Raw genomic sequence first — 27965 nt, forward strand, 5'->3', positions numbered from 1 at the left:
TTTTTTAAGTCTGCAACCAAGATAGAGTACTCTTCTAGGGTGGGAGGAAGGTGGGTTGGGAAGATGGGTGAATTTTGTGATTAACAATTCTGTGCTGAAAGCCAGAGTGCCTATCCTGAAAGTGGTTGGTCTTAGGTGTCCTCAGTTGGGACTCTGAGTCTTTACGGGTCAGACTTATATTTTTTCTGGAATGGTTGAGTTTGAGAATTACGGATCAGGATTTGGAATGCTTAGCCTGCCCCTTCCTTGGCTCTACTCCTAACAATAGACTCAAACGAAGGCTGAGGCCACCCAGGGTATAAACACCCACCCTTCTGGGTAAATCAGAGTAAGAATGAAAACCAGAAGATGCTTGATGCATTTCAAATTGGCCAAACTAATCCTTCTTTATTTATAAGTAAACTATTGGCATTTGAGAATCAAAGTGTCACTTGTTTGTATGTTCTTGGCAACACATGGTGATGTCACTGAAGCCTCTGGGCGGTCTCTCTCTGCCCTCCTGCTCCACTCAATTCTCTACATTGAAGCCAGAGTGACCTTTCTCAAATACAATCTGATCCCATCAAGGCCTCCTTAACCCTGGGAAGAGTCCAGGCTCTTTACTATGCCTCCCAAGGTCCTCTGTGATGGGGCCACACTCACCTTTACTCCCCACTCCCTGCCTCGTCCTTTATCCCTCAGCACTGTGGTGGAATGCATAATGGCCACGTCCTAACCCCTACAACCTGTTAGGTGTGCTGCCTTCCATGGTAAGAGGAACTTTGCAGATGTGATTAAAGATTTTGAGAAGGGAGATTATCCTGGGTTATACAGGTAGAGTCTAAGTGTAATCTTAAATATCTTTATCAGACTGAGGGAGAGAGATGAGGCTATGTAAGGAGAAGCAATCTGACCTAGGATGCAGAGAAATTGGAGTGGTGAGGCCACAGGCCAAGGAATGCCCACAGCTACCAGAAGCTGGAAGAGGCAAGGAAGGATCCTCTCCCCTGGATTTCCCAGAAGAAATCAGCCCTGCCATCATCTTGATTTTAGCTCCATAAGATTCAGTTCAGACTTCTGGCCTCCGGACTTGCAAGAGAACACATTTCAGTCATTTTAAGACTAAATATATGGTAATTTGTTACAGAAGCAATGGGAAACTCATACAAACCTTGTCCAATGGCAGTGGTTCCCGAACACATCCTGCTGGCCTTTCTTCTGGAGTTGCTCTCCTTTTTCCTGGGGATGTCTCTCCCATACCTTTTGCCTGCTTTACTCCTACCCCTTCCTTAAGATTCAGCTTTAGGCCCAGTGCCTACTCTCCTGGTTGCCCCAGGCTGGGTGAGGGTCTCTACTCCAGGTTTGCACCACACCTGAGTACATCCTTCCCACCGCAGTCACCAATAGGTATTATCATGGTATTTATGTGTCTGTCTCCCCACTAAGCTGTGCACCTCTTAGGGGCAGAAGTCAAAAGCTGTTCTTCCTGCAGTTCCCTCTGTTTCATGTCTAGCACAGGAACTGGCACATAAGAATCCCCAAGAAGTGTTGAAGGAACGAATGAACAAGTGGTCAAAGCTTCTTGACCTCCCAGATTCAGGTGACTTTGACATCCACTCCACTTCTGCTATCTGTTCTTGCAGCTTATCCCCTGGCCCTTGCCCCTGGCACTGAGCCCTAAGGAAATCCCAAGTCAAACATCAGCCAGGAGCAGGTCTGACAGATGAACTATCCACTGAGTATCCTGCAAAATAAATACCACAGGGAACACCTAGAATACCAAGAAATAACGAAATACTGTACCGTATTTGTTTTCTTGGGGGGTGAAGATCAGCCTGTAGTGCAGAATGTGGTAATGCCTAATTCTTTCTTAAAGTGACATTCCTTGAGCTTCTCAATTGAGCTCCCATAGCACTGACCACTCAGCTACTACTTTCTGCAATTCCCATACCTCCATAATGATTCAGGAGACTCTACTACTAAACTCTAACTATTCCTAACATATAATACGATTTAGCTCCCAGTAAGACCCATAACTGAAATTCTGAGAGCTAGTTTTGTGCTACAACGGATTAATACTGTATACCTGAAATGGGGTCATAGGCCTCCATTTACTATTTGATAAAGGTATTAAGCTGAAGCTATGAACACAATTTTGTTCTGCAAACTGTTTCTCTAGAAGGACTTTTACCTGACTACTGCCACATGACTTTACTCTTTGTCAGACAAGACAGGCTGCCAATCTTCTCCAAGGTCTATGAATTCAGGAAGACTTTACTAATGGAAAGCATGTAAAACAAACCACAGAAAACCAAAAACAGACCACAGCAAAGCAATACGGAATTACAAACTAACTTTAATTACATCAACAGGAAGAATTTCAAACCATGTTGAGAATTTATAGTTTAAAGTTTAAATCTGGCTAATGTATCCTAACTGTGACATCATTCTCAAAGGTGAAAGTATTTGAGATGGCAAATGGACAGAATAATCATTTAGGTAGCATCTAGGAATATTGCTACAATTACTTTACATAAATAGAAATCCATGTCTTTATTAGTAAGGTTTCACGTCTTGGAGTAAAAATTCACATAGGACAGGCTTATAAATATACATAAATCTCAAAATCAATAACAATTGAACATTAGGTACACAATTATTACAAAACAAATATAACCCATCGGTGTCTATTTAAAGGCATAGTTTTTTACAAAATAGTATTTGTAGACAGTCTCAAAAAAGTATATGAATACTCCTGGAGCCAGACTATTCCAGCTTGTCAGCATGTCTGTGGGAATAAGGCAAGTGGGGAAGCTGCACTCACTCTTCCAGATGGCAGGACATCGTATGTGATGAAACGGTAACTACTCCAGTGACCCGGGTGAATGCCACAACACCCGCTGCACCCCATGACCCTCGGGAATCGCTTACCCTCCAGAAGAAGGACCTTAACAGCTATTTGCCTAATGGCAAATATCCTGGGGGGGGGGGGGGGGGGAGGGGGGGAGGGAGAACTGAAAACAATCCAGCATCAGTGTATTTTACAAGAAAAATCTCAAAGAGCCTGAGGAATCACGTCAATTTTCAGTCTCCAGACATACTTAAAATCACATTAGCATAGCCTCTACTTTATGACAAGGAACTTCTACTCAAGTCGTTTGTTAAGTATAAAAACAAAGAAGTCCAACTTGAAACTAAATACCTGAATAGGGACTCTAAATACAAATCAGGTACAGGCTGTATCAACATGCCATTTACTCCGTTAACGTTAGCTTTAGTTTCTTAACTAAACATATAGAAAAGTCAAACTCAACAATGATACGTTATATATTTTTAACAATTCATAGAATGTTGAGTGGTGGAGGCAAGGCTTAAAAAAAGGAATTCTTTCTACAAACTAAATTCCTATAAACTAAAGGGTAGTTTTGCCTGCAATCTGCACAATGTTTTTTATCTCTTGGGTTTTACAGTGTTCAAGAGATCAGAAACAGGAACAATCCTGACAAAGACCTTCACATGGGTATGGCATGTAAATATAGAGATTTATGTATATCTTATCATGTATGTACAAATATATATACAAACACACTGAGATTAATCCAACTGTTCACTAAACATAACCAATTCTGTTTAGAGAACAAGGATATACACTTATATACAATTATATACAACAAAGTATACACATCTCAGCATCTGGCCTAGTACAGGGGCTCCCGAACATTTTTCCATTAGGATACACAAAGGAGAGGCTATAGTCATGTGTGTAAAACTCTCCCCTGGGTGTAACAGATTTAGATAACCCTTGAAAAGAAATCTACAGGGAAATAAATTATTCTTAAACACTGTAATCCCCACCATGAAGAGCAATGCAACAGTAAAAGTCATTCATGATTTCCACAGCTCAGAGTATTTAAAACTGCTGCTCACTCAGTTCTGAATTTACTGCAACAGAGCTGAGGAGTGGAAACGGAGACTGCAAAGCCTAAAATCTTTACCATCTGGCCCTTTACAGAAAAAGTGTGCAGACCCCAGGCTAGAGCCAAGAAGGACACACAACCTCAGGGGTAACATCTTGGAAACACAAAATCCAGAATATAGGTGGTAAACTTAATTACAGAAGTTGTAGGAAAAACTATCTGGGATGAAAAACCTATCCTGAGTGGTCCCGACTTTCCGATTTCCTTAACAACAAAAGCCTGCTTAAGATCATTAAATATGGCTCCTGCATTTCGTTTTTGAAATCATGGTTATAAATTCAGCTTTGAGACTACAGTGGCACAATAAAAGGGCACTGGGTTCCAAACAAGAAGACCTGAGGTTTTAGGTAAATCACTTCTAAAAATTAACTAAGACAAATACATTCTTCCAGTATTGTCCAATCTGTACATTAAAAAAAAAAAAAAAAAACTATTAAAAGCACTAAAATGACTGATAAAACAAAGACTAAATGTTTTTAAGAAGGAAGTTGAAATAAACCGTACCCCTTTCCCCAAATAGAACTATAAAAGTCCTTTATTGTGAATCAGTAAAGAGAGGAAAAAGCACCTACCTAATTTGAGTGTGGAGAGTGGGTTCCATTTAATAAATGTGTAGGATAATGTGGGTTAATCCACATTAAGTGCTTAGAACAGCACTAAATACATTTAGCTGTTATTATTCTCTTCAGGAATTTTATAAAAAAAACTGGTTAGGCATCTCCCCTGTGACAAGTAGTATGCTGGAAAATGGGAGTATAGAGATAAAATAGAAATTTATTTTTGTAATAGGTAAGAATAAATGAAATTGAAGTCTACAGAATTTTAATTTCAGTGTGCCTATAATGATTCTGTGAAATGACAGTGCAATGCCGTTCCGCATCCCTGGTCTGTGAATTCTTATTTGTGAACAACCATTATTGTTAAAAATATCCACTAAGTTTCGCTGTAGGATAAAATAACATGGCTAGTAACCATGTTCCTATTTGTGTTTCAGAAGTTCAGTGTTCACTAAAGAAATGGTTTATGGTTTGATCACAAGTGGGAGCATACAAAAATGTTGGCTGGCCAGTTTGGCACCGTATACGAAATATAAGCCTCTGAACCAACCAAACTTGGCACAGAAGTACAGTCATTTACTTGTTCTGTTGAACGATGTTTGCTGAGCGCCTACTGTGTAGCAGTGCCTGTTACAATGATGAGGAACAAGAAATGGTCCCTGCACCAGGGAGCTAGCAAGGGACGGTGAGCAAGAGTTTGAAGTGCAATGAGTAATACGATGGGGAAGCCCAGTGTGCTGTGGGAGCACACAGCGGGGACCAAAACCTATCTAGTCCAGGGGAGTGGAGGAAGAACAATTGAAGCCGTGACGTGAAACATAAGTAGGAGTTCAGCAAGCACAGAAGTGTAAGATGTCTGGGCACAGGCAACACCATGAGAGGTGAGTGAGAGCAAAAGATGATTTTGGAGGTAATCAAAATGGTTTGCAAAAAAAATAAATAAATAAAAAATAAATGGTTTGCATTGTACCCTGGTGGCAGTAAGAAGTCAGAGAACGTTCTAAGCACAAATATGCAAAACTGGTCATCAAAGTAAAATAATTTGTGGAAAAATTAGCTTGACTTGAAATTAAGCAGAAGGAAAATCCGTTAATTTATTCATTCCCTGCCTGCTACAGAGGCTAGCCTGTCTCTCTTTAGTCTCAATCTATTTATAGCCGAAATACTATATACATGAGCATGAAGTATAAAAATATTTGCCTTCTTATATACAAGGTCGGTGCCTGCCTACTCCGTATCCTTACTACTAAACAACAGCTACAACTTAAAAGGTGTGCACAGGCCATCCTCAGCTGGAAGCAAGCAGAGGGCTTAGTTCTGTCCGAGGCAATCACAGTGAGGTGGAGCCACAGACTTGAACGAGATGACCTGAGTTTGAAGCCTACACCCAACTCTTTTGCTCACTAAATGTCATTTAATCTCTCTACATCTGCAAGAGGATTATTTCTCTAACATTCCTCGGATGCACCTGGTAAACCATGTCACAGAATCTCGATGTTTTCCTTATTTTTTGTACAGTTCCAGAATTCGAAAGCTCTCTCCCCAGGTGGACTTTCACCTTGATGTGAATTCCAAGGATGGCATTAGAAATCACAGTCTCCAGTCTTGTTTAATCACAAAATCCACAAAGTTGGAGCCAGCTCTAAAGCAACAAGGGGCGGGGACGCAAACCAGAGGACTCCAAAATTCTACAATGCAAATCCATCAGCAATTAACTATATCCATAGACTCTTTTCCTCTGAATGGGCTGTTAGCAGAGACATTTGGAACAAAGGAACATTTGGGTTCCTTTGAAAAAACAGAATGCATTAAGTCTAGGAATTATTATAAATTATGCTGACTGCTGGTCCAATTTACAAGTCTGAATACTTTGAATGGATAACTCCAGATGAATTCACTTTAGGGGTCATTTCCCATTTTCTAATTAAAGAAAAATGTCATCTTAAAAAGTTTCTACTCCAAATCTCCACAATCTTCAAAAATGTTGATTTATTTTCAAAATGCCTTTCATTTTTATTAAGATGCTTTGCCTATTATAATACATATTTAATCATACACCCAGTGGATGTCAACTCTTGACAATACAATTAGCTGTAACCACGGATGAATACCTTAATTTATAAAATACAGTGATAGAAGAGTCCAAATTCTAATCACTAAGAATGCCCACATTTTTTTTTATCATTAATATAGTTGTACATCTTCAGGTACACTCACAGTTCCTTTTCTAACCTTTCCAAACAGCAATAAAAATATTTTCTTGTAACTATTCACTGATTGAGAAGAAATTGCAAGTAAATACGAACCATTTTCTTATCATGGTAACCTTTCCCTTTCTCCCCATCAGCTGTATAAATATCCAAACACATTTATGGAAATTTGAAACTTCTTCTGCCCAAAAGGCTGGTCGTGAACCAGGACCATCCAGTGAAGTTCTCTTTAGTAATGCTTCAGGTAACTCTATTGAGCTGTAGTCAGAAGAGTAAAGGTTGTTTAGAGACCCTGTGCCTAGCTCTTTCTCTACCTTGTTATGTGTTATCTGACCAAGTAGCCACATGGCATGGGTGTCACCAAAAAGGCAGCTTTCTTCAACTTCAAATCTCATTCAATACGCTGGCACTAATAAGTTTCATCAAGCCAACTCAGAGATGGTATGAAAGCTGAAAGAAGAAAACACATTTGAAAGTGCTTAGAAAAATTTTAAGTAACTACTTTCCAAAAGTATGGGATCAATATTAAACAATCTTCTTTGATTAGAAAAGAAGCTTGCTCTTTCCTCCAAAAAGCTGAAATCATAGAAGTCTTTTTTTAAATAATAAAAACTAAAATTATACTGCATACTCTTTAGAAATATATTATACTAAAGACTTAATAATCCATTTAATATGTTGGCTTTGTAGCTGTGGTTAAGGAGTTCCCATCAACAGGTAGAAGGTCAGGGCAACAATGAGAAGCAAACAAAATGGAGAAGAGAAGGTTTGATAGGCAGCCGATGGCATAAAAATGTCTTCATACTTGTAAATACTGACAACACGCTCTGAAGTCGGTGGTGAGTCTATATCATGTCGGGTGATAGAGCCTTTAGGAAAGAAAGCAAAAGGAAGGGGGTAGTCAAAAAAAGCGCACAGATTTAAAATGATGTATGCAAACAACAGAAAAACTAGACAAGTCTTTCACATTGAATACATAAGCGGGGATTATAAAGATCTGGAATCACGTATTAGAATCATCAGAATTCTCCATAATGTTTGTACATACACAGAAATAGAAAGAACATAAAAAGTAGCTAAATTTACCCCAAAAGGCTGGCTTTCATGAATCCACACCCCCCTACCAGAACAATACTATTGATCTATTGCACCCCACTTTGTTGCTTCTTAGCACTGTATGAATGCCTACTTACAAGGTGTCTGATGAGTTTTATCTTACTAATACCAAATGAAAAACCGTATTTTGATTTTAAGCAGCAAGAGCTACTATTTTTTCCCTCAAACAGATCTTTTATATAATGGATCATCAACAACTCCTGATCATGTCATACTTGCTTACAGATGGAAGTCTCTTTCATTGTCTGTGGTACAGGAAGTGGTGGCCTGCCCGGGCCAGACCAGAGAGTGTGCGGTGTGCTATGTGTGCATCTGTATGTCTGACAGGCAGAGTGAGGTGGAATAGTAGAGAAAGTAGGAGGATTCAGATACCAAACAAGTGTTTGGACTGGAGACTTTTTTTTTTTTTTAATCTGGTGAGACGTGTAAAGAGAGGAAGGCTGTGTGTATGGGATGCTTAATAAGCTGAAATTGATTCAAAGTGCCTGACCTCCTGAATAAGTCACATGGACCTCGGGTTAAGGAGACTACAGGCATGTGAGTTCAATACAAAGGCCTCCTTAGAAATAGGGCTCAGAGGGGTGCCTGGGTGGCTCAGTCGGTTAAGCAGCCGACTTTAGTCAGGTCACGATCTCATGGTCTGTGAGTTCGAGCCCCGCGTCAGGCTGTGGGCTGATGGCTCAGATCCTGGAGCCTGCTTCCGATTCTGTGCCTCCCTCTCTTTCTGCCCCTCCCCCATTCATGCTCTGTCTCTCTCTCTCTCTGTCTCAAAAATAAATTAAAAAAAAAATAGGGGGCGCCTGGGTGGCTCGGTCGGTTAAGCGTCTGACTTCGGCTCAGGTCATGATCTCACAGTCCATGAGTTCGAGCCCCGCATCGGGCTCTGTGCTGACAGCTCAGAGCCTGGAGCCTGTTTCAGATTCTGTGTCTCCCTCTCTCTCTGCTCCTCCCCTGTTCATGCTCTGTCTCTCTCTGTCTCAAAAATAAATAAACGTTAAAAAAAAAAAAAAAAAATTAAAAAAAAAAAAAATAGGGCTCAGAGTGTTTTTTATTTTTTTTAACGTTTATTTATTTTTGAGACAGAGAGAGACAGAGCATGAATGGGGGAGGGTCAGACAGAGAGGGAGACACAGAATCCAAAACAGGCTCCAGGCTCTGAGCGGTCAGCACAGAGCCCGACGCGGGGCTCAAACTCACAGACCGCGAGATCGTGACCTGAGCTGAAGTCGGAGGCTTAACCAACTGAGCCACCCAGGCGCCCCAGAGTGAGTGTTTTTTAAAGTCCCATCTGGCAGGGAAGCCCAACAAATTTGTCACATTAATTGCCTGCTCCAGGGTCCGTGCTGGCTCCTGTCAACACAAATTCAAACTCCTCAGATTGGCATGGAGACTTTTCATTTTTTCTTAATAAAAAAAAATTTTTAATGTTTATTTTTGAGAGAGTGTGGGTGGGGGAGGGGACAGGGAGAGAGGTAGACAGAGAGCCCAAAGTTGGCTCCTCGCTGTCAGCACAAAGCCCGATGTGGGGCTCGAACCCACTCACCATAAGATCACGACCTGAGCTGGAATTGGACACTTAACTGACAGAGCCACCCAGGCGCCCTGGGAAATTTTTCTTTCAGCAGATCCCATCACCTCTCCCACCTAACCTACCTCCCTCATTGGTCACATATGATGGGCTCCAAGGTTTAACCATGCACCTCCACATCAGGCTTCCCTTGAGGGAAACCTAATCCTATATCCCCTTCAAGCCTTAGCTTAAAGTGTATCCCCTCTGAGAGACTTTAAGAGTGTATAAGATATGATCAATAGAGAGTAATTTAATCCACAGAAGGTGCTCCAGAAACAGGAAAAGCACAAGCCCATATATGGGGTAGGAATATGTCTGTTCTGTTTGAGGACAGAGACAAGAACAATTGTCCTGAGAGGGCTAATCAGGCAACGTGGGATCAGACTTGAGGAGGGCTTAGAATGTTAGGCTATTATTCCATTTACGCTAGATGATGACTTTCCAAAGTACAGCACTTTCCAACTTGTAAAGGAGTTTCAAATACTTGTTTTCTCTTAATGCTTACAATGATCCTAGGAGGTTGGTATTATCATCATCCCCATTTTAGATACAAAGAAATTGGAGTTCAGAATTTAGATAAAGGCTGGGTACAGCTACCAAGAGGGAGAACCCACACTCAAATCTAAAGTTTTAGTTTTCAAATGCTATCATTTTAAATGAGTTCATTTCTCCAGGCTAAGATATAATTTATTTCCATGAGTACTGAAAGTTCTCAAAGATATAACTGCAGACCCATTGTTGGTATCATGGGAAATAAGCAAACGGGGAAGGTGTCACAAATCTGCAGGCATCCAAATGATTTCCCAATTAGAAACAGGCAAAAAAAAAGGTATAAACTCTCCAGACTAATCAATGGAAACAACTCGAAGAAGAAGATTAGGCAACAGAGAGTTGACAAGCACACAGTACAGAAAGATGCAATTAATTGTTAGGAGCCAGAATGAGTTCTCCTACAAGCACCATGAACAACTAACTCACTTTCGTTTTTAGGCCGTTAGGCTTGATCAGCCAGGAGGAAGGCTGAAGACACCATGCAACGTGATTTTGGCAGCCTCCAAAAGGTCTCATGATATCCTTGGGTCTTTGTGGGGGATCTGTTGAAGAGCCTTGCCACCCAGAGTGAGGTCATCAATGGACCAGCATCCACTGAGAAGTTTGTTAGAAACACAGAATCTTGGGTCCCACTCTAGACCTACTGAAACTGCATTTTAATGACAGAGCCAGGCAATTCCTGTACATATTAAAATCTGAGGAGCAATGGGCTAAATTATAGGATAATCTGGTGGGTTTGTGACCACCAGAACAGTCATAAAGTGAACACTAATGAGACGCTTGGTGTCAATCTCTAGAGAAGTCTCAAGATGTCCTTTCCTGTTCAGTATTTTTTACATTTAGAACATAGGAGCTAAGAGTACTCACTGACTTTGGAGTCAGACAGACCTAGGACGGAATTTTAGTTCCTCCATTAATTGTTGTATAGCCTTGAGCAAGTTCCTTAATCTCTCCAAAATGAGGATGATAATATCTATACCTTTCAAGGATGTGGTGAGGAGTAAATGAGAATGTTGTGAGAATTTAATACAGCACATACTCCCACATATAGCAGATATATGATCTGTTCCATTAAGCACACAGCTCATCATAAATTACCTTGTACTGTGCTAGCTACGTATGTGTATTAGTTGTCCATTTGTATGTCTGTGTATTTAAGTCCATTACAACTTCCTGAAGGCAGGATCATATCTCCTTTTTCTGTTGTATCATCCAAAGGGCTTATCACTCTCTTGCCCAAAAAGTAATGAACACAAGCAAAGCAGTGTCTGGTGTTTAAACGGGATGCCGAAGTGTGAGCTTACCCTGAATGGCTGGACCCCAAGCAAACAGATAATACCAACTCAAATGCAGATCGACAATTGTTTCATCTCTGGGAACGTTCACAGGGCGTTTAAATCTGCAGGTGACCCGATTGTTTTCAAAGACTCCTTCTTCATCTCTGGCAGGGTTTCTCTGAATCTCTTTTGCCCACTGGCCTACATTATAGAAGTGCTGTATGCGGACCCTGCCATTGTCATCATGGACACAGGCCATGACGTCATCACCACCCTAACATGAAAAACAATGGGGGAAGAAGTCAAAGGTGTGTCTTTCACAAACTTTTCTGCTAGAAGGAAATTTCACTCAGATATATCCATTTCATTACCTCTGTAATTTGAAATCCCGCCCAGAGAAACCTATTTTTTTATTAAAAAAGCTTTAACCAAGTGAGTGAAGTTAGCATTACAATAACTGACATCAAATGCCTCCTTATGTGATGTTCAAAGAATACATCTCCAGCTATTTAGTATTCCTGCTGACAACACAAAAGTAACCTAATCATGAGGAAACAATCAAACAAACCCAAACTGAGACTTCTACAAAAAATGATTACAAAAACTATTACAAAAATACTTATAATCTTCACAAGGACTGATGTCATGAAAGACCAAAAAAAGAAAAAAAAGGCTATGAATTGATTTCAAAATAAAGAAATGCATGACAACTAATAGTGTTCGTAGACAGAATCCTAAGTCATAAAATAAAACTTTCTATAAAGGGTAGTATTGCGACAATGGACAACACTGGAAAATGGGCTGTATATTTGATAATACTATCTTATTAGTGTTTAACTTCCTGAATTTAATAAATAGATTTAATCTCCAAAGTTTCCAGAAAATAATAAAAATAATATAGCAAGTACCAGCAGCAACAGCAGGGTAGTGAGATAAAGCACGTGTGGAAAAGTGACATCATTTGTTAAAAAAAAAAAAAAAGAAAAAAGTTTGGAAGTAGACAGTGGTGATGGTTGTATACTGTGAATATAATTGATGCCACTGAAATGTACATTTTACAATGGCTAAAAATGGCAGACTTTATGTTACGTACATTTCACCACAATAAACAAGTTATTTGGTGAATCTGGGTGAAGCAAATGTGTTGCACTATCCTTACAGATTGTCTGTACCTTTAAAGTTTTAAAAAACAGGTCCAAAAAATGGGTGGCTCAGTCAGTAGAGCATGAGACTATTGATCTCAGTGTTGTGAGTTTGAGCCCCATACAGGATGTAGAAATTACTTAAAAATAAAATCTTTAGCGGCACCTGGGTGGCTCAGTTGGTTGAGCGTCCGACTCTTAATTTTGGCTCAGGTCGTGATCCCAGGGTTGTGGGACTGAGCCCCATGTTGGGCTCTGCATTGACCATGCAGCCTGCTTAGGATTCTCTCTTTCTCTCGTTCTGTCCCTCCCCCGTTCTCTCCCTCTCTCCCTCTCTTAAATAAACATTAAAACATACACACACACACACACACACACACACACACACACACCCCAAATCTGAGCACTACTCACCACTCCCACTGTTCTAACCCTGTCTGAGCTGGCCTTCTCTCATTGTAGAAGCCTCACAACAGGTCAGCTGAAGAGAATAAGGTGGCTCCTATTGATAGAACAGCAGCATGTGCAGAGGTACAGAGGCCCAAGAAAGTCTGGCTGTTGGAAAGCACCCTGGCATAGTGAAATGGCAAATGATAGTGCTACAGAGGAAGGAGGGGAAGAACACAGCAGAGGCACAGAGAGAAGCACAGGTAAGAGACAGACAGCTGCCTGGGATCCTGATGCCCTGCCTGTTCCTGGTCCTGGCTTCTGGTCTTTCTCAGGTCCAGATGTGTTCTTGCCCATGTGTACTATGGAGGAATGAATTGTTGGACTCAATTATTCAATCCCCAGTACTAGTATTACAAACCCACACTTTCAAGGGGCCTCTTGGTAAGAGAAGTGAACTTCCCTGTCCCTTCATTCTGGGCTTCACAGTGTGACTTACTCTGGGCATTGAAATGTTAGCAGATGTGATGTAAGCAGAGGTTGGAAATAAGTTTGGATGGATCATGCCTTTCTGCCTCTGCCAAGAAAACAACATGCCTTGGTAGCTGCTGGTTCCAGAATGATTAGAGAAAACCTGAATCCAACCCACGGACAGGAGCCAAGCCCAGCTGAGCCCTAGCCAAATCACACACATGTGAACGAGAAATAATGCTTATAAACGGTGTAGTTTTGGAGACGCTTCTTGCAATATTATTGCCGTAACAACTAATAAATGCGGGTACCACAAGATACCCTGTATTCTCATAACCAACCCTTTCTTTTGTTTGAGCCAGCTTGAAATTTTTTTTTTAACTTTCAATCAGAGAGCCATAACTAATATAGTCATTATTATGCTTTGATCAATTTATTTGCTTTGCTCTGAAAAAGGAAATCAAATGCTAGAAATTCACTTCTCACATTTAACAGTGGCATGGGAACCTAGAGAAACAAAACCATGCCCATTCTCTAAAATCTAAAGTAGCACAGCAAACTGAAGGGAAAAAAAATCACCTTTTATCATGATTCGCGTCTTACCATTTTCTTGTCTGAAGAGAATCCAACTGCTACCCAACCATCTGTGTCGGCGCTCAGTTCAAATTCCACATCAGCCCCTATCATCCGGTAGCTAAGGAAGTAGTCACAAGTCTCTGCATTACAGCCCGGTTTGCCATATCTATAGGACATATCAAAACATATCACTACTTCTTCAGCTACTTATTCATAAATACATTAAGAAGTCATCAATGTATCAGGCACACCTCAGCAAGATTATCAGATAAATTAGATCTTTGCTACCAGGGATCTCAAAACCAGTTTCACTCAGGAGAGAACACAGAGAGGATCTAACTGCTCCTTTTTATCCACATACATCCTGAGGGACCAGAGATGGGAAGGGGCTTCCACAGTGAGTCAGTAGGGCCTCCACTCCCAGCCAGTATTCTCGACATTATATTAGAGCTTCTCAGAGACTAGTTATTACTGAATTATTTCTGAATCCCTTCCAGAGGAAAAAAAAAATCTGAGTTAATAAACTGTCTTTGTTAATTAAATGTATACCAGTTCTTCTTTACTTACAAATTCCCATACAACTAAACTAACAAAAATTTACAAATGAAATATAAGTTAAGCTACAGAACCAGGAACATTCAAATTCCCAGCATTCATGCAATAGATAATGCAGTGTTACTGAAGGTGGATTTTGCTTACCTGCATAGGGGTATATTTGACTATACTGTGCAGGGTCTCTTGGTTGAACATGCTCTTACCACCACCACTAAACACAATTCCACTAAACACAATTCCACATTCCTCCACTTTTATCTATTTGAACCGCTGCAAAACCCTTATACGTACAATACACCAAATGGATACCTCATCTGGTATTCACTGAGCACGAATGCATCAATATTTATAAAATCTGCGCTCTGTCAGGCTACCTGATGCTAACACAATTACAAATTTAGACACCAGAGTATAGGGCAGTATAAACCGGTTATCCAGATAGTCAGATTATGCAGACATTAATCTTTTTAAGGAGCACTATTGAAATGGAAACGCAAATTTAAACTTTCTTACAGAAGACGTGTGGACCCTTTAAGAATCTGAAAGCCCTAGTTGAGGAACATCATTTTTACACCATTTTCACAATAGCAGAAAACTAGCAACGGGTGAGACCACAGAAGCTCAGGTGGGAGGCATGTGAAGAAACAGGGCACAAGGCTGTCAAGTGCTGACTGAGGAGGCAGGGAACACGCCACAAGGCTGGCAGGTACCCTGAGTAGGTGGGAAGAGATGTAAGTTTCAAGACAACATGGAATGGGCTGAAAATGCTGAACGGGGGTAAGGAAAGCTAAAGGAGAAATGAATGTGCCAGAAAACAAGTCACCCTGAAGCCAGCAGGTACTGAAATTCCTTCCCTGCTCAAAAATGTCACCCATTGGGGCGCCTGGTGGCTCAGTCAGTTAAGCGGCCGACTTCGGCTCAGGTCATGATCTCGCGGTCCGTGAGTTCGAGCCCCGCGTCGGGCTCTGTGCTGACAGCTCAGAGCCTGGAGCCTGTTTCAGATTCTGTGTCTCCCTCTCTCTCTGACCCTCCCCCATTCATGCTCTGTCTCCCTCTGTATCAAAAATAAATAAACATTAAAAAAAAAAAATGTCACCCATCACTAGGCTTAATATTGCTGGCCATGTTCCTCAATAATAGTATTATTTGGATTCTTAAAAATTCCTTAGAAATACCTTTGTAATCCAAAGAAAACTCAAAACCCCTTTATTCAATTTTTTCTCCTTGAGCACTGAAGAAAAGAAAAGAAAAAAAAAATTCAGAACTTCCAGTGCAGTGGCCATCACAACCTTTACTCAAGGACAATTTATCCTAGGAAATAACAAATTCAAAGAGGAGGAGGCTTTTCCAACAATGTGGAGCTGTCTGGATGGGAGGTTCACTGTCTGTATTGGTGTTTGCTAGCTCCCATCATGTCTTGATAGAACACTACTAATAATCACAGAGGGACTCACTAAACCTAAGATAACCAGCTATAATAATCAGCGTTTAATGACTATTTAGTATCACCCAGATATTCCTAAGTCATGAGTCTTTACTTGAAAAGGAACTGGAGGTCTTAGATGTCTATCATTGTCTGTCCCGCTCACAGCCTAATAAGACATAGCCTGTGCCACGATTCTTTTTCATATAGCCAACTGGTTAGGAGTCAATACCTGGGCCAATGGCAGTATGGTCATAAGTGAAAAGCCAGGTCAGAGCGTTCCAGTGCCAAGTAGCATTCTAGAGTTTACGGCGTCTAAGACCGAAAACTGGGGTGCCCACCAGAAACAGGCCACATCCCTGCTGAAGCTGTGAGGGGGTGCAGGCCCTGATTAGAATAACCTCTATGCAATTTAAATACTACCTTGAGAAGTAAATCAGTGTCTTAGCCTTAAAGATATCCAACTCGCAGATCTACCAACCTAAAGCATCCCTTAGTCTTTCCACAGTCATCCACTTTGATTTTGGCAAATGGATCCACGGGAGGAGCAGTAGGGAAAGGGTAACCTAGACGGTGAGAATAAACAATGGTTAGAAAATCCAGTGACAGCTTTTCCAAGGAGACGTTTTTCTTTTTAATATATTGACTATTTTCCATCACACGTGTCTAGAAAGGCTTCAGGTCTCAGAAAAGGGCTTTAAGCCTAATCACCCTCTTCATGATGGTAGGATGCACAGTACACATCTTTGACACAGTCTTGCATGTTAACTGAGGATATGTGGCCTTTCCCTCATTTTATAGGCAAGGAACCTGAGTCGGGGGTGGCATAATTCCATGTAACCACTGGCTCACCACAGTCTCTGGGAGTGTGAAAATCAGTTTTCACGCAGCACATGTGCTCGAAGAGAAAAAAAAATCAACAATGAAATATATATTTGATGGTACAGGTTTTCCTTTCCATTTATATCTATACACAATAGTAGGATTTTCCCCTTTCTCTGAACTTCCATTCCTCATTAAGCTGTATAGGACATTTTCATATCTCACTAAATTCTTCGAACAACACCGTTTCTAACAGCTGAGTATCTTTCTTGCAAGATGACTTAACATCATAATGCATTCAACCACACACTGAAGGGCAGCCCTACATTACGCTTCCAGTCTGTGACAGCAAGATTTTTTTCCTTGGCTGTTAACTCCAGGCACACAGGAACCATGTGTGATTCATCTTGTGTTCTCTGTCCAGCATAGTGCTTGGCATTGGATGGTGACCACATGATTGTCAAATAAATAAAATCACCCACAGACATTAAGAAATGTAAATAAATATAAACTTGAGGCTTTGTTTACTTTGTTCCATCAGGTTATGCCTTATTAAAAAAGCCACCAGGGAGCCTGGGTGGCTCAGTCGATTAAGCATCCGACTTTGGCACAGGTCATGATCTCATGGTTTGCGAGTTCAAGCCCCCTGTCGGGCTCTGTGCTGACAGCTCAGAGCCCGGATCCTGCTTCAGATTCTGTGTCTCCCTCTCTCTCTGCCCCTTGCCTGCTCACACTGTCTCTCTCTCTCTCTCAAAAATAAACATTAAAAAATAAATAAAAATAAAATTAAAAAGCCACCAGGCCACACTTTCTTGGCACACATCTGTACACCATGGACAGTTCATTTCTACTACCCTAGATCTTGACCACATGCTAAAATACAGCCCTAGCTTTTTGCCATCTTTAAGCAATTGAGCCAAATGCATCAGTTTTTCCACTTTTATGCTTATTTTATGCTCAGTCCTAAATCTATTTTGGTACTATAGACTGAGACCTGCCTTAGATGAGGTGTTTTTTTTTTTTTTCTCTTAACATTTTATTGAGCAACCGCTTAATGCTACAAACTATGTTAAGCATCTGCATATATGTTATTTCTCACTACAATGCTGAGGTTATTTTTTTTCTCAGAATACAATACAATGACTACTTAAATTTTAAAAATTCTATAGGTAACCGGGACGCCTGGGTGCTCAGTCAGTTAAGCAACTGATTCTTGATTTTGGTTCAGGTCACGATCTCACGTTTGTGAGACAGAACTCTGTGCTGGGCATGGAAGCTGCTTAGGATTCTCTTTCTCCCTCTCTTTCTGCCCCTTCCCTGCTTGCACACACGCTCTCCTTCTCTCTCAAAAAAAGTTACTAATAAAAAATAAAAATTCTATAAGTAACTGAAAAAGACAATCTCTTATAATGGTGCTTCTCAGTTTCTCCATATTTTTTTCCTACTTCCTAGCATCTAGAATAATACACTGGCATTACTTCCAGCTCAATAAATGCCAATTATTATTACTATTGGATTATTATTAAGTTTTGTAAAATACACAGAACCAATACTATTGGGTAAGATCATCTCTAGAAGAATGGGTTTCTTAGTTCTAAATAAGAGCAAGTTTTGAAACAAAACTCACTTATAAATGTACCAAACTACTTTATTACTGTTGGCAAAATGGCTTCTCAGGGCTTTTCTAGCACTAATTTCCTATTATCTTATATGCTTCTAAAACTTGAAATGAGAACTTCTTTTGTCAAATGCATTTGGGCACATTTTTCTCTTGTTTTGTAAGATGTTATATAATAATTTGGTTTTTGTCCCTGGTCCCTGGGAAGAGAGGGCTCTAAATCTTTGGGATTCCCTAGCAGGACTGTCTTTGCTATTCATGAGCCCCTTGGGATCACGTGATTGGGGTTGGTTACCAGAGGGACCAATCAGGTGATTCGAGGTTTGGGGCTGTAAGACAGCCCCATCCCCAGAGGGGTAGGAGGTTGGAGACTGTGTTCAATTATGTAGCCAGTGACTAAATAAATCATGCCTATGTAATAAGACCCCAGTAGAAACCCTGGACACTGAAACTCAGTGCCACTTCCTGGTGGGTGAACAAACTAATATTCAGGAGAGTGACAAGGCCTGATTTCGAAAGAGGGCACAGAAACTGCATTTGGGAGACTCCCAGACTTCACCCTGTGTGTCTTCACCAGCTGTTCCTGAACTGTACCCTTCAGTGTAAGTATAGCACTTTCCTGAACTCTGTGAAACATTCCAGTGAGTTACAGAACCTGAGGGGGTTTGTGTGTAGCCAGCTGATCTAACGTGAGAGCAGTCTTGTTATGGAGCACCCCATTTAAACTGTGTACTCACGCTGGGTTATCTGCACCAGAAATTAATTTCACTAGATTAGTTGGGGTTGGCAGAGCAATATTAAGCACAGCAATATTACAATTTTTTCCTTGAATTTAAATTATCTATTTGGCATAAAATAAGTTTGGACTGTGTGCCAGTATTTAAGCTTTGGTCTCTGAGCTACAACCCAGCCTTCTATAGCCAACTCTATGATGGGCTGAGTACTCTGCAAACCACATTTCTCCTTTGCCAGCTGGCTAGACTGTCAAAAGGAAACACTGGAGGGAGGCTGGGAGGTAGGAGGAAGGAAAGAAGACCACTCCTTCCAGTTGACTTGTTGTCCACTAGACAAGTCCTCAGTGATTCTACTTCGTCATTGTGGTGACAGATAGTTTCACCTTTTCCAGCTTCTTTCTAGACTCCCATAACCAGCCTCATCATGCCTTCAAAGGAACCATCAGCAGCTGTGCAGAAAGCCCCGTTCTCAGAGGCTGGGCTGCATTTCTGGGGATGGTCTCTTGTCTGAGCTTCTAGGTTCTTACAGTCTCAAGCCTTTCTCTTTGCCCCCACCCCTCCCACCACCCCAGGCCCAGGGCTGGTGGCTGCTTCCTGCAGTTACTGTCTCTGTGCTCCTTTTTGCTTCTCCAGTCCCCCAATACCTACTTAGATAATTCCCAGGCTGGGCATCCTGTTAAAAAAAAAAAAGGCTTAAATATGGTTTCTGTCTTTCTTTCTGATTGGATCCTGATAGAGACTAAATGGATTAATCCTTGAATACCAACGCAATGTATCTGTAAAGACTGTACCTTATTAGCTGTTATCATCTTGATAACTAGCTAGATAATAGTGTTGTTCAATAGGACATTTTACATGCACTGTACAATTTTACTGGAAAATCATTTTGATTGTAGAATTTTAAGCACATAGGTACACCAAATTAAACTGATGGTATTTCTTTGTTTATGGAACATTCTTATCAGTCTATGTGAAGCCCATCTTAATATTTTCCCTAATCCATTCCTAACACCATTTTCCTCCCCACCTTAGACACTTGGTGTAGTGTATTTCATGTATACCCTTCAGCAAAGGCTGGAGGTTTTCACAAAATGAGAACTCTGACATACATATCTTAAAAAAGCAATATTTTACTTGATAAATTGAAAGCACACATTAGTAATAATGGGTACCCGCCAACATAGAGTTGGGGGGTAAGCTTCTCATCTCTTCATAGGGGATGGGCATGCCTGCCCAGGGTAAGGTCCTGCCTTGTTGCAAAAATTCTTTCATATTCCCAACGACACCATCCTGAAAGTCTTGCATGATTACATTATAAATTAATCTCTAAAGTGCCTTCAGCTGAACCTGGATCTAAAGTTGAGGTTCCAGGGCCAATTTTTCACTATGCCAACAGCGCTGTCCTGCCATGCTGTCCACAGCTGCATGGCCATGCACAAGGTCTGGAAGCCCCCAAGCAGAGCAGACTGTCAAGGGCCCACCCAACCTACCAACCACTGTCCACATGTTTATTTTTACATATGTGTGCTCTGGAAAAATAGATAGCTTGTGTATGCTTTTAACCCGCATAAATGACACTGTGTGTTAAATCTCATTCTGTTTATTATTTCCCTTTGGAAGCCCATCCCTATATGTCAATGTGAAACCTGTTATCACTCCTGACTGAGTAGCATTCCATGATGTACATAAAATGGCATTTTCTGAAATAACCTCCGAAGCTTAGACACTGAAATTGCCTTCAGTGTTTGCTTTGTCAAATAATGAAGGAGACGAACTTTCTTACGTGTGTTTCTTGTAGACATACGCAAGAGGTTTTTGTTTTGTTTTAATAAACCATGGAGAGCAATGATTGGGTCCCACCTGTAATTCCACAAAGTTCAATGAGATGAGTATTCGGACTGGGAGCACCAGTTTACAATCTCATCCATAATGCACAAAGTTCCTGTTTCCTCACACCTTTGCCTGTACCTGATGCCATCCAACATTCTCAAGATTTTAATCTGTATTTTCCTAAGTACTAATGGGGTTAAATGTTTCCTCATATCTGTATCAGCTACTTGGGTTTCCTCCTCTATGATGTGTATATGTGCAAATATCTTTGCCTTTTTTTTTTTAACCTTGGTTTTCAGTCTTTCTTGTGGACTTTGTGTGTATTCCAGATTATCAGTTTGCTGTTTTCACACACATTTCTTTCCTTCTCGTCTGTCACCAATCTTACTTTTTTTCTCTGACAGTCTTCCTTGGGCCAAAATCTTTAAATTTGATGTAGTTGAGGAAATAATTTTTCTTCTTTTGATTTGTGCTTTTGGAGTCTTGTCTAAGACATTAGCCTCCATTCTAAGGATAGGAAGAGATTTATTTCCCCACACGATTATTTATTGACTTTGTGGTACTGCCTTTCACATTTAGACCTGACCCATTTGGAATTTATTTTTTTATACGATGTGAGCTAAGAAAACAGTTTTATTTTTCTCCCTACATTGAATCAATTTTTCTCAACACCATTTATTAAATAATTCATCTTTCCCCTAGCAACTTATGATGACACCTTTAATAATTTACTGGTTCTCATACGAACATAGGTCTATTTCTGGACTTTCTGCTTTGTTTTTAGATTATCTGACTGTTCCTGAGCCAGGACCACACTATATGAATTACTAGGCTTTGTAACGTATCTCAGCAATTCACAGAACTTGATTCTTCCATGTAAAGGATACATCCTAATTTGTCAATTTCTCTTCCCAAATACTGCTGGGCTCTTGTCTGGAATTGCATTAAACGGATAGGTGAATAGGGGGAGAACTGACATCTTTATAATACCAAGTTACTCCTTACAAGATCATGGTATATTTCCCATTTATTCCTATCCTTTGTATATCTTAATAGGTCAAAAGTTTTCTCTACACAGGACCAGGGCATTCTTTGTTAGGCAAAATTTGACATTATACAGATTTTTGTTGCTATTTTAAATAATATCTTGATTTCTTTGACATTTTCTAGCTTATTGTTGCTAAAGAAGAGAGCCTTTGGTTTACATAGGCTGATCTTATTTATGGTGACCTCATTGCATTCTCTTGATTTATAGATGTTTGTTCTTTCTGATTTTCTATGTAAATACTCATATCAAGAGAGAGAAAACATATATTCACACAAAACCTGTACACAGATGTTCACGGCAGCATGATTCATAATAGCCAAAAATGGGAAATAACCCAGATATGTATCAATTGATGAATATTTGTGGTTTCCATTCTTGTCTAATTCACAGACACTGTCTGTTTCTTTTCTGCAATCCCTTGAGCCTGTTTTGCCATACTCCACTGGGTGGTTAATGGCTTCTGGTTTGCTATTTATTGCTTCTAATTGACTGCTTGGCTCACAGCCTCAGGTATTAATTTAGTACTTGATTCCTTGAAGTTTTAACCAGAAGCTGTCTGTTCAAGTCTGAGAACTACTGCACCAGCTTCTTTCTCTTTCTGAACTGCCTGAATCATCATTTCTGCTTATCAGAGTCATAATGAAGTAAAAATGTCAAGGGACTTTCTATAATGTAAAATATGTAAAGCTCCACACACATGAGAACACCCATTTAGCAAAGCCTTCATCGTGGCACTCCACCATGCAGGAACCTTCAGTTGCCAACTATTCCATCGATCCCGAGCCCCTTTCCTCAGGTTTGCCCACAAAAATACCTCATTCAGCCTGTCCCACTCTATTTCCTAGTGCAGGTCAACAGGGACCCTCTGCTTCACCAACAGGCTGTGGACACCCTGCACCACCTTATCCATAAAGTCAATCAAGAAACCTACATAGTTCTCTGCTACTTTCTAGCTGTGAGTTAACTAACATATTTAAATTTTCTGTGGGTCACTTTCCTTAACTCTGAAGTGGGGCTAAGAGTAGCGTCTCAGTCAGAGGGTTGCTGTAAGATTTAAAGTTAACATGGAGGGGCACCTGGGTGGCTCAGTCGGTTCAGCGTCCGACTTCAGCTCAGGTCATGATCTCACGGTTCATGAGTTCAAGCCCTGCATCGGGCTCTGTGCTGACAGCTCAGAGCCTGGAGCCTGTTTCCGATTCTGTGTCTCCCTCTCTCTGTCCCTCTCTCTGTCCCTCTCCCCCCCACGCTCTGTCTCTTTCTCTCAAAAATAAATAAACGTTAAAAAAATTTTTTTAAGTTAATATGGATAAGGGACTTAAGGCAATACCTGGCACACAGTAAGCACTTATTAAAAGTTAGCTCCAATTAGTGTTATTACCAGACTACATTAATGGAGGATATGTAGTTAGATCATATGTAGATTATTTACCTTTTTTTATTTATTTATTTATTTTTAAAAAAAAAAAATTTTTTTTTAATGTTTTATTTATTTTTGAGACAGAGAGAGACAGAGCATGAACGGGGGAGGGGCAGAGAGAGAGGGAGACACAGAATCGGAAGCAGGCTCCAGGCTCTGAGCCATCAGCCCAGAGCCCGACGCGGGGCTCGAACTCACGGATCGCGAGATCGTGACCTGAGCTGAAGTCGGACGCTCAACAGACTGAGCCACCCAGGCGCCCCTAGATTATTTACCTTTAAAGAACTTCCAGATTGGTAGGGTGATGAGCAAAGGATCCACATACAATACATGGTACAGGTAGGAAGAATATAGGCAGATGAAGGAATTTGTGCCCTTTTCCCTGAGCTCTGTCCTCTCTACTGTCTTACTAGTTCTTACCAAGTAGGAAAAACTGTGGTCAGAATTCAATGGTCAGAAACTCATTGATTGGGCCACATTTTACAAGTGGTCACATCACTATGCCTTAAAGATAAGCAACCATGCATATGTTTCCTCTTTTCCTTCCAAGGCAGGGCAAGCCAGCTACCACTATTCATATGGCTGGCAGTAAGACTTTAGGACCTGCAGATCTTTCTGGCAACGAGACGAGAGCAGGAGGCTTTACTTGGGACTTAACGCTAAGCTAACAACACCCAACTAAGTTTTTTCAGAGAACCCTCAGAATAGGATTTTTGTCCATAATCATGAGGTGATCTGTTTTACATTCTGTTGTTCTGCACATATAGATTCTACCTTAAGAACCTCAAGAGGAAAGGGTATGAGTGGTAGAATTCAAGCACCAAGGCCCTATCGAAACTCCTGATCACAGAGAATAAAAAGGGTCAATGGTAGGGTTAGATTGTATGATACGAAAGAATATCCTCACTCGGTGGCAGAGGGTGGGAGAAGGAGAAAATCATGGAAGGCTCCCTGAAAGAGGTGGCAGTGGAGGAGTTAGGAATGTAAGGATTAGTTGTATAGGCTAAGGCCATGGGAATCCCTACGAATTCGGAGAACTAGCATAATAAAACCAAAACAAATTAAATTTAAAAAATGAACAGTTAGGAGGCAATTAAAGATCCCAAATCAGCCAGTTTTCAGCCTCTGGCTTTGGGGGTCTTGGACTATCTGGACACTGGAGAAATGGTTTCTAGACAAGGTTTCAGTGACTCCTCCATCCCCATTATTCTCATTGCCTTTTTCTGATTTCACACTACCAGGTCATGTTTTCATTGAAAACTCAGTTAGTTGGCTACTTTGAACCAGAGAAGAGAGTACCCTGCAGAGAGGAAACAGGAAGCCCCATCACTAGATTTGTACTGATAGGAAGAGTAGTTTACAGGCACTATTTCTAGCTCTTCACTTGTCACTTCCTTCAAAATCAATCAGCAACCCCCCCCCCCCCCCCACCACTTCCTTCTCCACTGAATTCATCCCAGGAAAATTCACCTCTCATTTCCTGAATCCATCAACTATCTTGCACCTTCATGCTATGGGGCCCCACGACAGCATGGGACACTGCTTCCTGACATCTTCTTTCCCTTCGCTTTCGGGCTTAGGACATCCACCTGGGACATTTCCTGCTTCTGCTTCTCCCTCTCAGGCAGTCCCCAAAGGCAAGGTCACTGGTTATTTCGAGGGATCTTGCGAAAGCCTGTATTCAGGACCCATAGGGCTAAAACCGAGGCCCAGAGATTTCCGGTGGAGGTGCTGCCCCTGAGAGGCTCAGCCCACAAATGTCCCCACTAGCACCCGCCAGATGGCTGTACGACTGCATCTGAAGATGCGCGAGACTACTGGAGAGGAAAGAAGACAGTGAAAGCTCAGGGTGAGCAAAGGGGAGGAGTAAGAGATGGCTGTAAAATGAAACTGGGCCAAACAGAAAACTCCACATAAAGGAGATGAAGCTTCATCTAATGAGCAGGTTGGAACCATCACGGATTTCTGGGGGTTAGAGCCAAGCTTCAGGCTGTATGTGCAGAATGGGTGACAAAGGGAAGCAGACAAAGTAGGGATGTCTACACACATCGCATGCCCTGCCGCCCCTGTGGGGTCACCTCACCTAAAAGCCCTTCCTTTTCTGTCTCACCAAAGTCTTTCGTGCTTCCTAGCTCAACTCTAGAAAATCTTCCTTGTGGCCTTAGCTGCCTGATGTCCATGTTCATAAACCGTCTGGACTCTACAATTTCATTCCCTCTGTATATACAAACTGACACACAGCGTCTGCCCCTGCTCTCCTCCATTTGTGCCCAGTGAGAATATGAGCTCTTGTGTGCCATGTGTGAGTCACCTGGCAGTGTGCTGGGCTGACTACCAACAGAATAAATATGTATTAGATGCTTTCAGAAACAGATGGGCTTTGAAATGTTTATTCTTTTCCAGAGTGATAGATGCTGCTTCCGCTTGCCATCCTCCCACTGCCCCTCTCTCTCCTTCCCCGCGCCCCCCCCCCCCCCCCCCGGCCATATGGCTGCCCAGGTAGAAGACTACATTTCCCAGCCTCTCTTGCAGCTAGGTCATGCAATTACGTTCTTGCCAAAGGAACGTGAGCAGCAGTCATCTGTGCAAGCAGCCTGAAAGGTAACTGCTTGTCCCAAACCTCCTCTCTTTCGCCTTTCCTCAAGCTTGAACGAGCACATGCAAGAAACCCAACTTCTACCACACTGATGAGGACAAAGCTTTGCTGGAAGGTGGAACAAGATGGAAGGGGCGTAGGTTGCTGAATGTCCTTATGGAACAGAGCTGTCCCACCTGCCCAGACCAGTCAGACTCATGTGAGGAAAAAAACAAAGTATCTTACTTAAGCCACTATATGTAGGTGTCTCTGTTTTAGCACCTGAACCTCTACCCAACTATTTCCCCAAATCCATTCTTTCCATTTTGATACAATAATTCCATTTTTTTAACTGGGCATCTTACTTCTCAGCTAAAAGGCCACCTTTCCCAGCCTCCTTTGAATTTGCATGTGACCACATGACTAAACTGTGGCCAATGAAGGTAATCAGTGACCTTCTTCCCACTTCTTCCTTCCCACTGCCTAGAAAGTGAATGTAATGGCTGGAGATCAAGCAGCCATTTGGGACCATGAAGTTACATGCTAAGAATCGTGAAGAAACAGAAGACCAGGATCCAGTGTCTCTGATGAGCACAGAGCTTCCGATACCAGCCCGGACTGCCTACTTCTAGATTTCTTCACATGACAGAGAAACTTCTGTCTTATTGAAGCTATTAGTGAGTGCTTGTTGTATGCAGCTGAACCGAATCCTACATAGCAAACATACCCAGCATCATATCAGTTGCAGGGACATTTCAACCCCAATTTTATTCTTGCATATCCCTCTTAGCAGAAGAAAAGGAAAATCACTACTTTCTAAATTGCAGCAGTTAAGAGGCCAGTTTCTATTTCTTCTGCACAGAATCAGCTTGGCTTTTGTGTTCACTGAAGCAACACCACAGGGAGGTCTCTGGCTGACAAACCCCCTAGTCTCTGGGCCCAGCAGCCCCCAACAATGGTGGCTCACACTAGGGGACCCTAACGTGTGTGGTAACAGAAAAGAACTGGGACGAAAGTGGGGAAGGAGCTATGCCCCAGCTCTGATGGCAGGGCAGTGAGCAGGGACAGAATGCCGGTAGGTTGGGGCCCTAGTCACCGCAAATTTAGGTCAATACAAATAGGGAGAAAATAAGGCATCACTTTAAACTGTGATTTCTGCTCCCCACCAGCTTCCCTACTCTCACACACCCCAGGCCAGATGGCGGCCTCCTCCCCTACCACCCGTTACCCCAACCTCGGACAGAGAAAAGTGGAAGCCACCCGCTGAGAACTGGGGAGCCTAGGCTCAGCCCCACCGGTCCGCAGCCTTGCCTCGCAGACCTCTGCTGACCACCTCCCTCTCCTGGCCTGTAAAGCAGGAGGCGGGTGGAAGGGGCTGATGGCTCTTCGTGTGCCTCATGCAGGCCGGCGGGGGTCTGAGTAGTGCACTCCCCACCCCGGTCCCCGCGGTCCCAGAGCTGCCTGCATTCGCATCCTTACCAAATCGCCCCTCCGGTCCCGCTCCCGCCGCCCCCTCGGTCCCCCACCCCCACCCCCACCCCGCGTCTCCCAGCCGCAGCCCCTCACCCTCCTCGGACAGGTAGCGCAGGTCGTAGAACTCCCCGGCGAAGGTGCCGTAGGAGGAGTCGTGGCGCGGCACCGCCTCGTCTGCACCGGCGTCCCCCCGCGCTCGGCCCCGGGGTCCCCGGCCCCCAGGGCCCGCGCCGTCGTCCGCGGGGCTGGCGGCGCAGGTGGCGGGCCCGGCCAGCAGCAGCAAGACCAGCGGCACCCAGGCCCCCGGGCGCTGCCGGGGCGGCTGTGCCATCGCTGCGCACGGATCCCGAAGCCAGGCCGCTCCGGCCGCAGCGGGGGCGCCGCGGGCGCCGGGCCGGGACTGCGCAGCCGCTGCCGCCGCCAGCACGCGCCCGCCCCCGCCCGCATCCCGCGCAGCAGCGCGGCCGCGCTCCCCGCCAGCCTCCTCGCGCCCCGCTCCTCGGTCTGCGCATCCTCCAGCGGGCGCGAAGCCTTGGTCCTGCCTCCTAGCATCTCCTCCCGGCTCGGACCCTCTCCTCGCAGCTTGTCTTCCTCCGCCCTTTATTCCAGTCTCCCCATCTCCCCTTCCTCCCTCCACGAATCCCCAACCCCCACCA

At 42.5% G+C, this 27965-nt stretch overlaps 1 protein-coding gene across 1 annotated transcript; it reads right to left on the reverse strand.

Annotated features, from left to right (window-relative positions):
• Positions 1-2290: 2290 nt before the first annotated feature.
• On the reverse strand, positions 2291-27754 carry FRRS1L (ferric chelate reductase 1 like). The gene is made up of 5 exons (XM_060609094.3): positions 27403-27754; positions 16274-16358; positions 13842-13980; positions 11266-11512; positions 2291-7592 (listed from the first exon to the last, which is right to left on the reverse strand). Exons 1-5 carry the CDS (start codon positions 27638-27640, stop codon positions 7420-7422), a joined length of 882 nt encoding a protein of 293 aa, XP_060465077.3. The 5' UTR covers positions 27641-27754; the 3' UTR covers positions 2291-7419.
• Between the last annotated feature and the right edge of the window lie 211 nt (positions 27755-27965).

The sequence above is a fragment of the Panthera onca genome, chromosome D4, assembly GCF_046562875.1.
Source record: "Panthera onca isolate mPanOnc1 chromosome D4, mPanOnc1 haplotype 2, whole genome shotgun sequence".
Classification (NCBI taxonomy): domain Eukaryota; kingdom Metazoa; phylum Chordata; class Mammalia; order Carnivora; family Felidae; genus Panthera; species Panthera onca.

Bases quoted from the DNA above. Each gene is read 5' to 3' on its own strand.
- FRRS1L (XM_060609094.3), bottom strand. From the start codon at position 27,640: ATGGCACAGCCGCCCCGGCAGCGCCCGGGGGCCTGGGTGCCGCTGGTC. The intron at 13,981-16,273 runs GTTGGTAGATCT...TATGTCCTATAG, and splicing joins AAGACTAAGGGATGCTTTAG to ATATGGCAAACCGGGCTGTA. The intron at 7,593-11,265 runs GTAAGCTCACAC...TCTTTCCTAAAG, and splicing joins TTGGGGTCCAGCCATTCAGG to GCTCTATCACCCGACATGAT.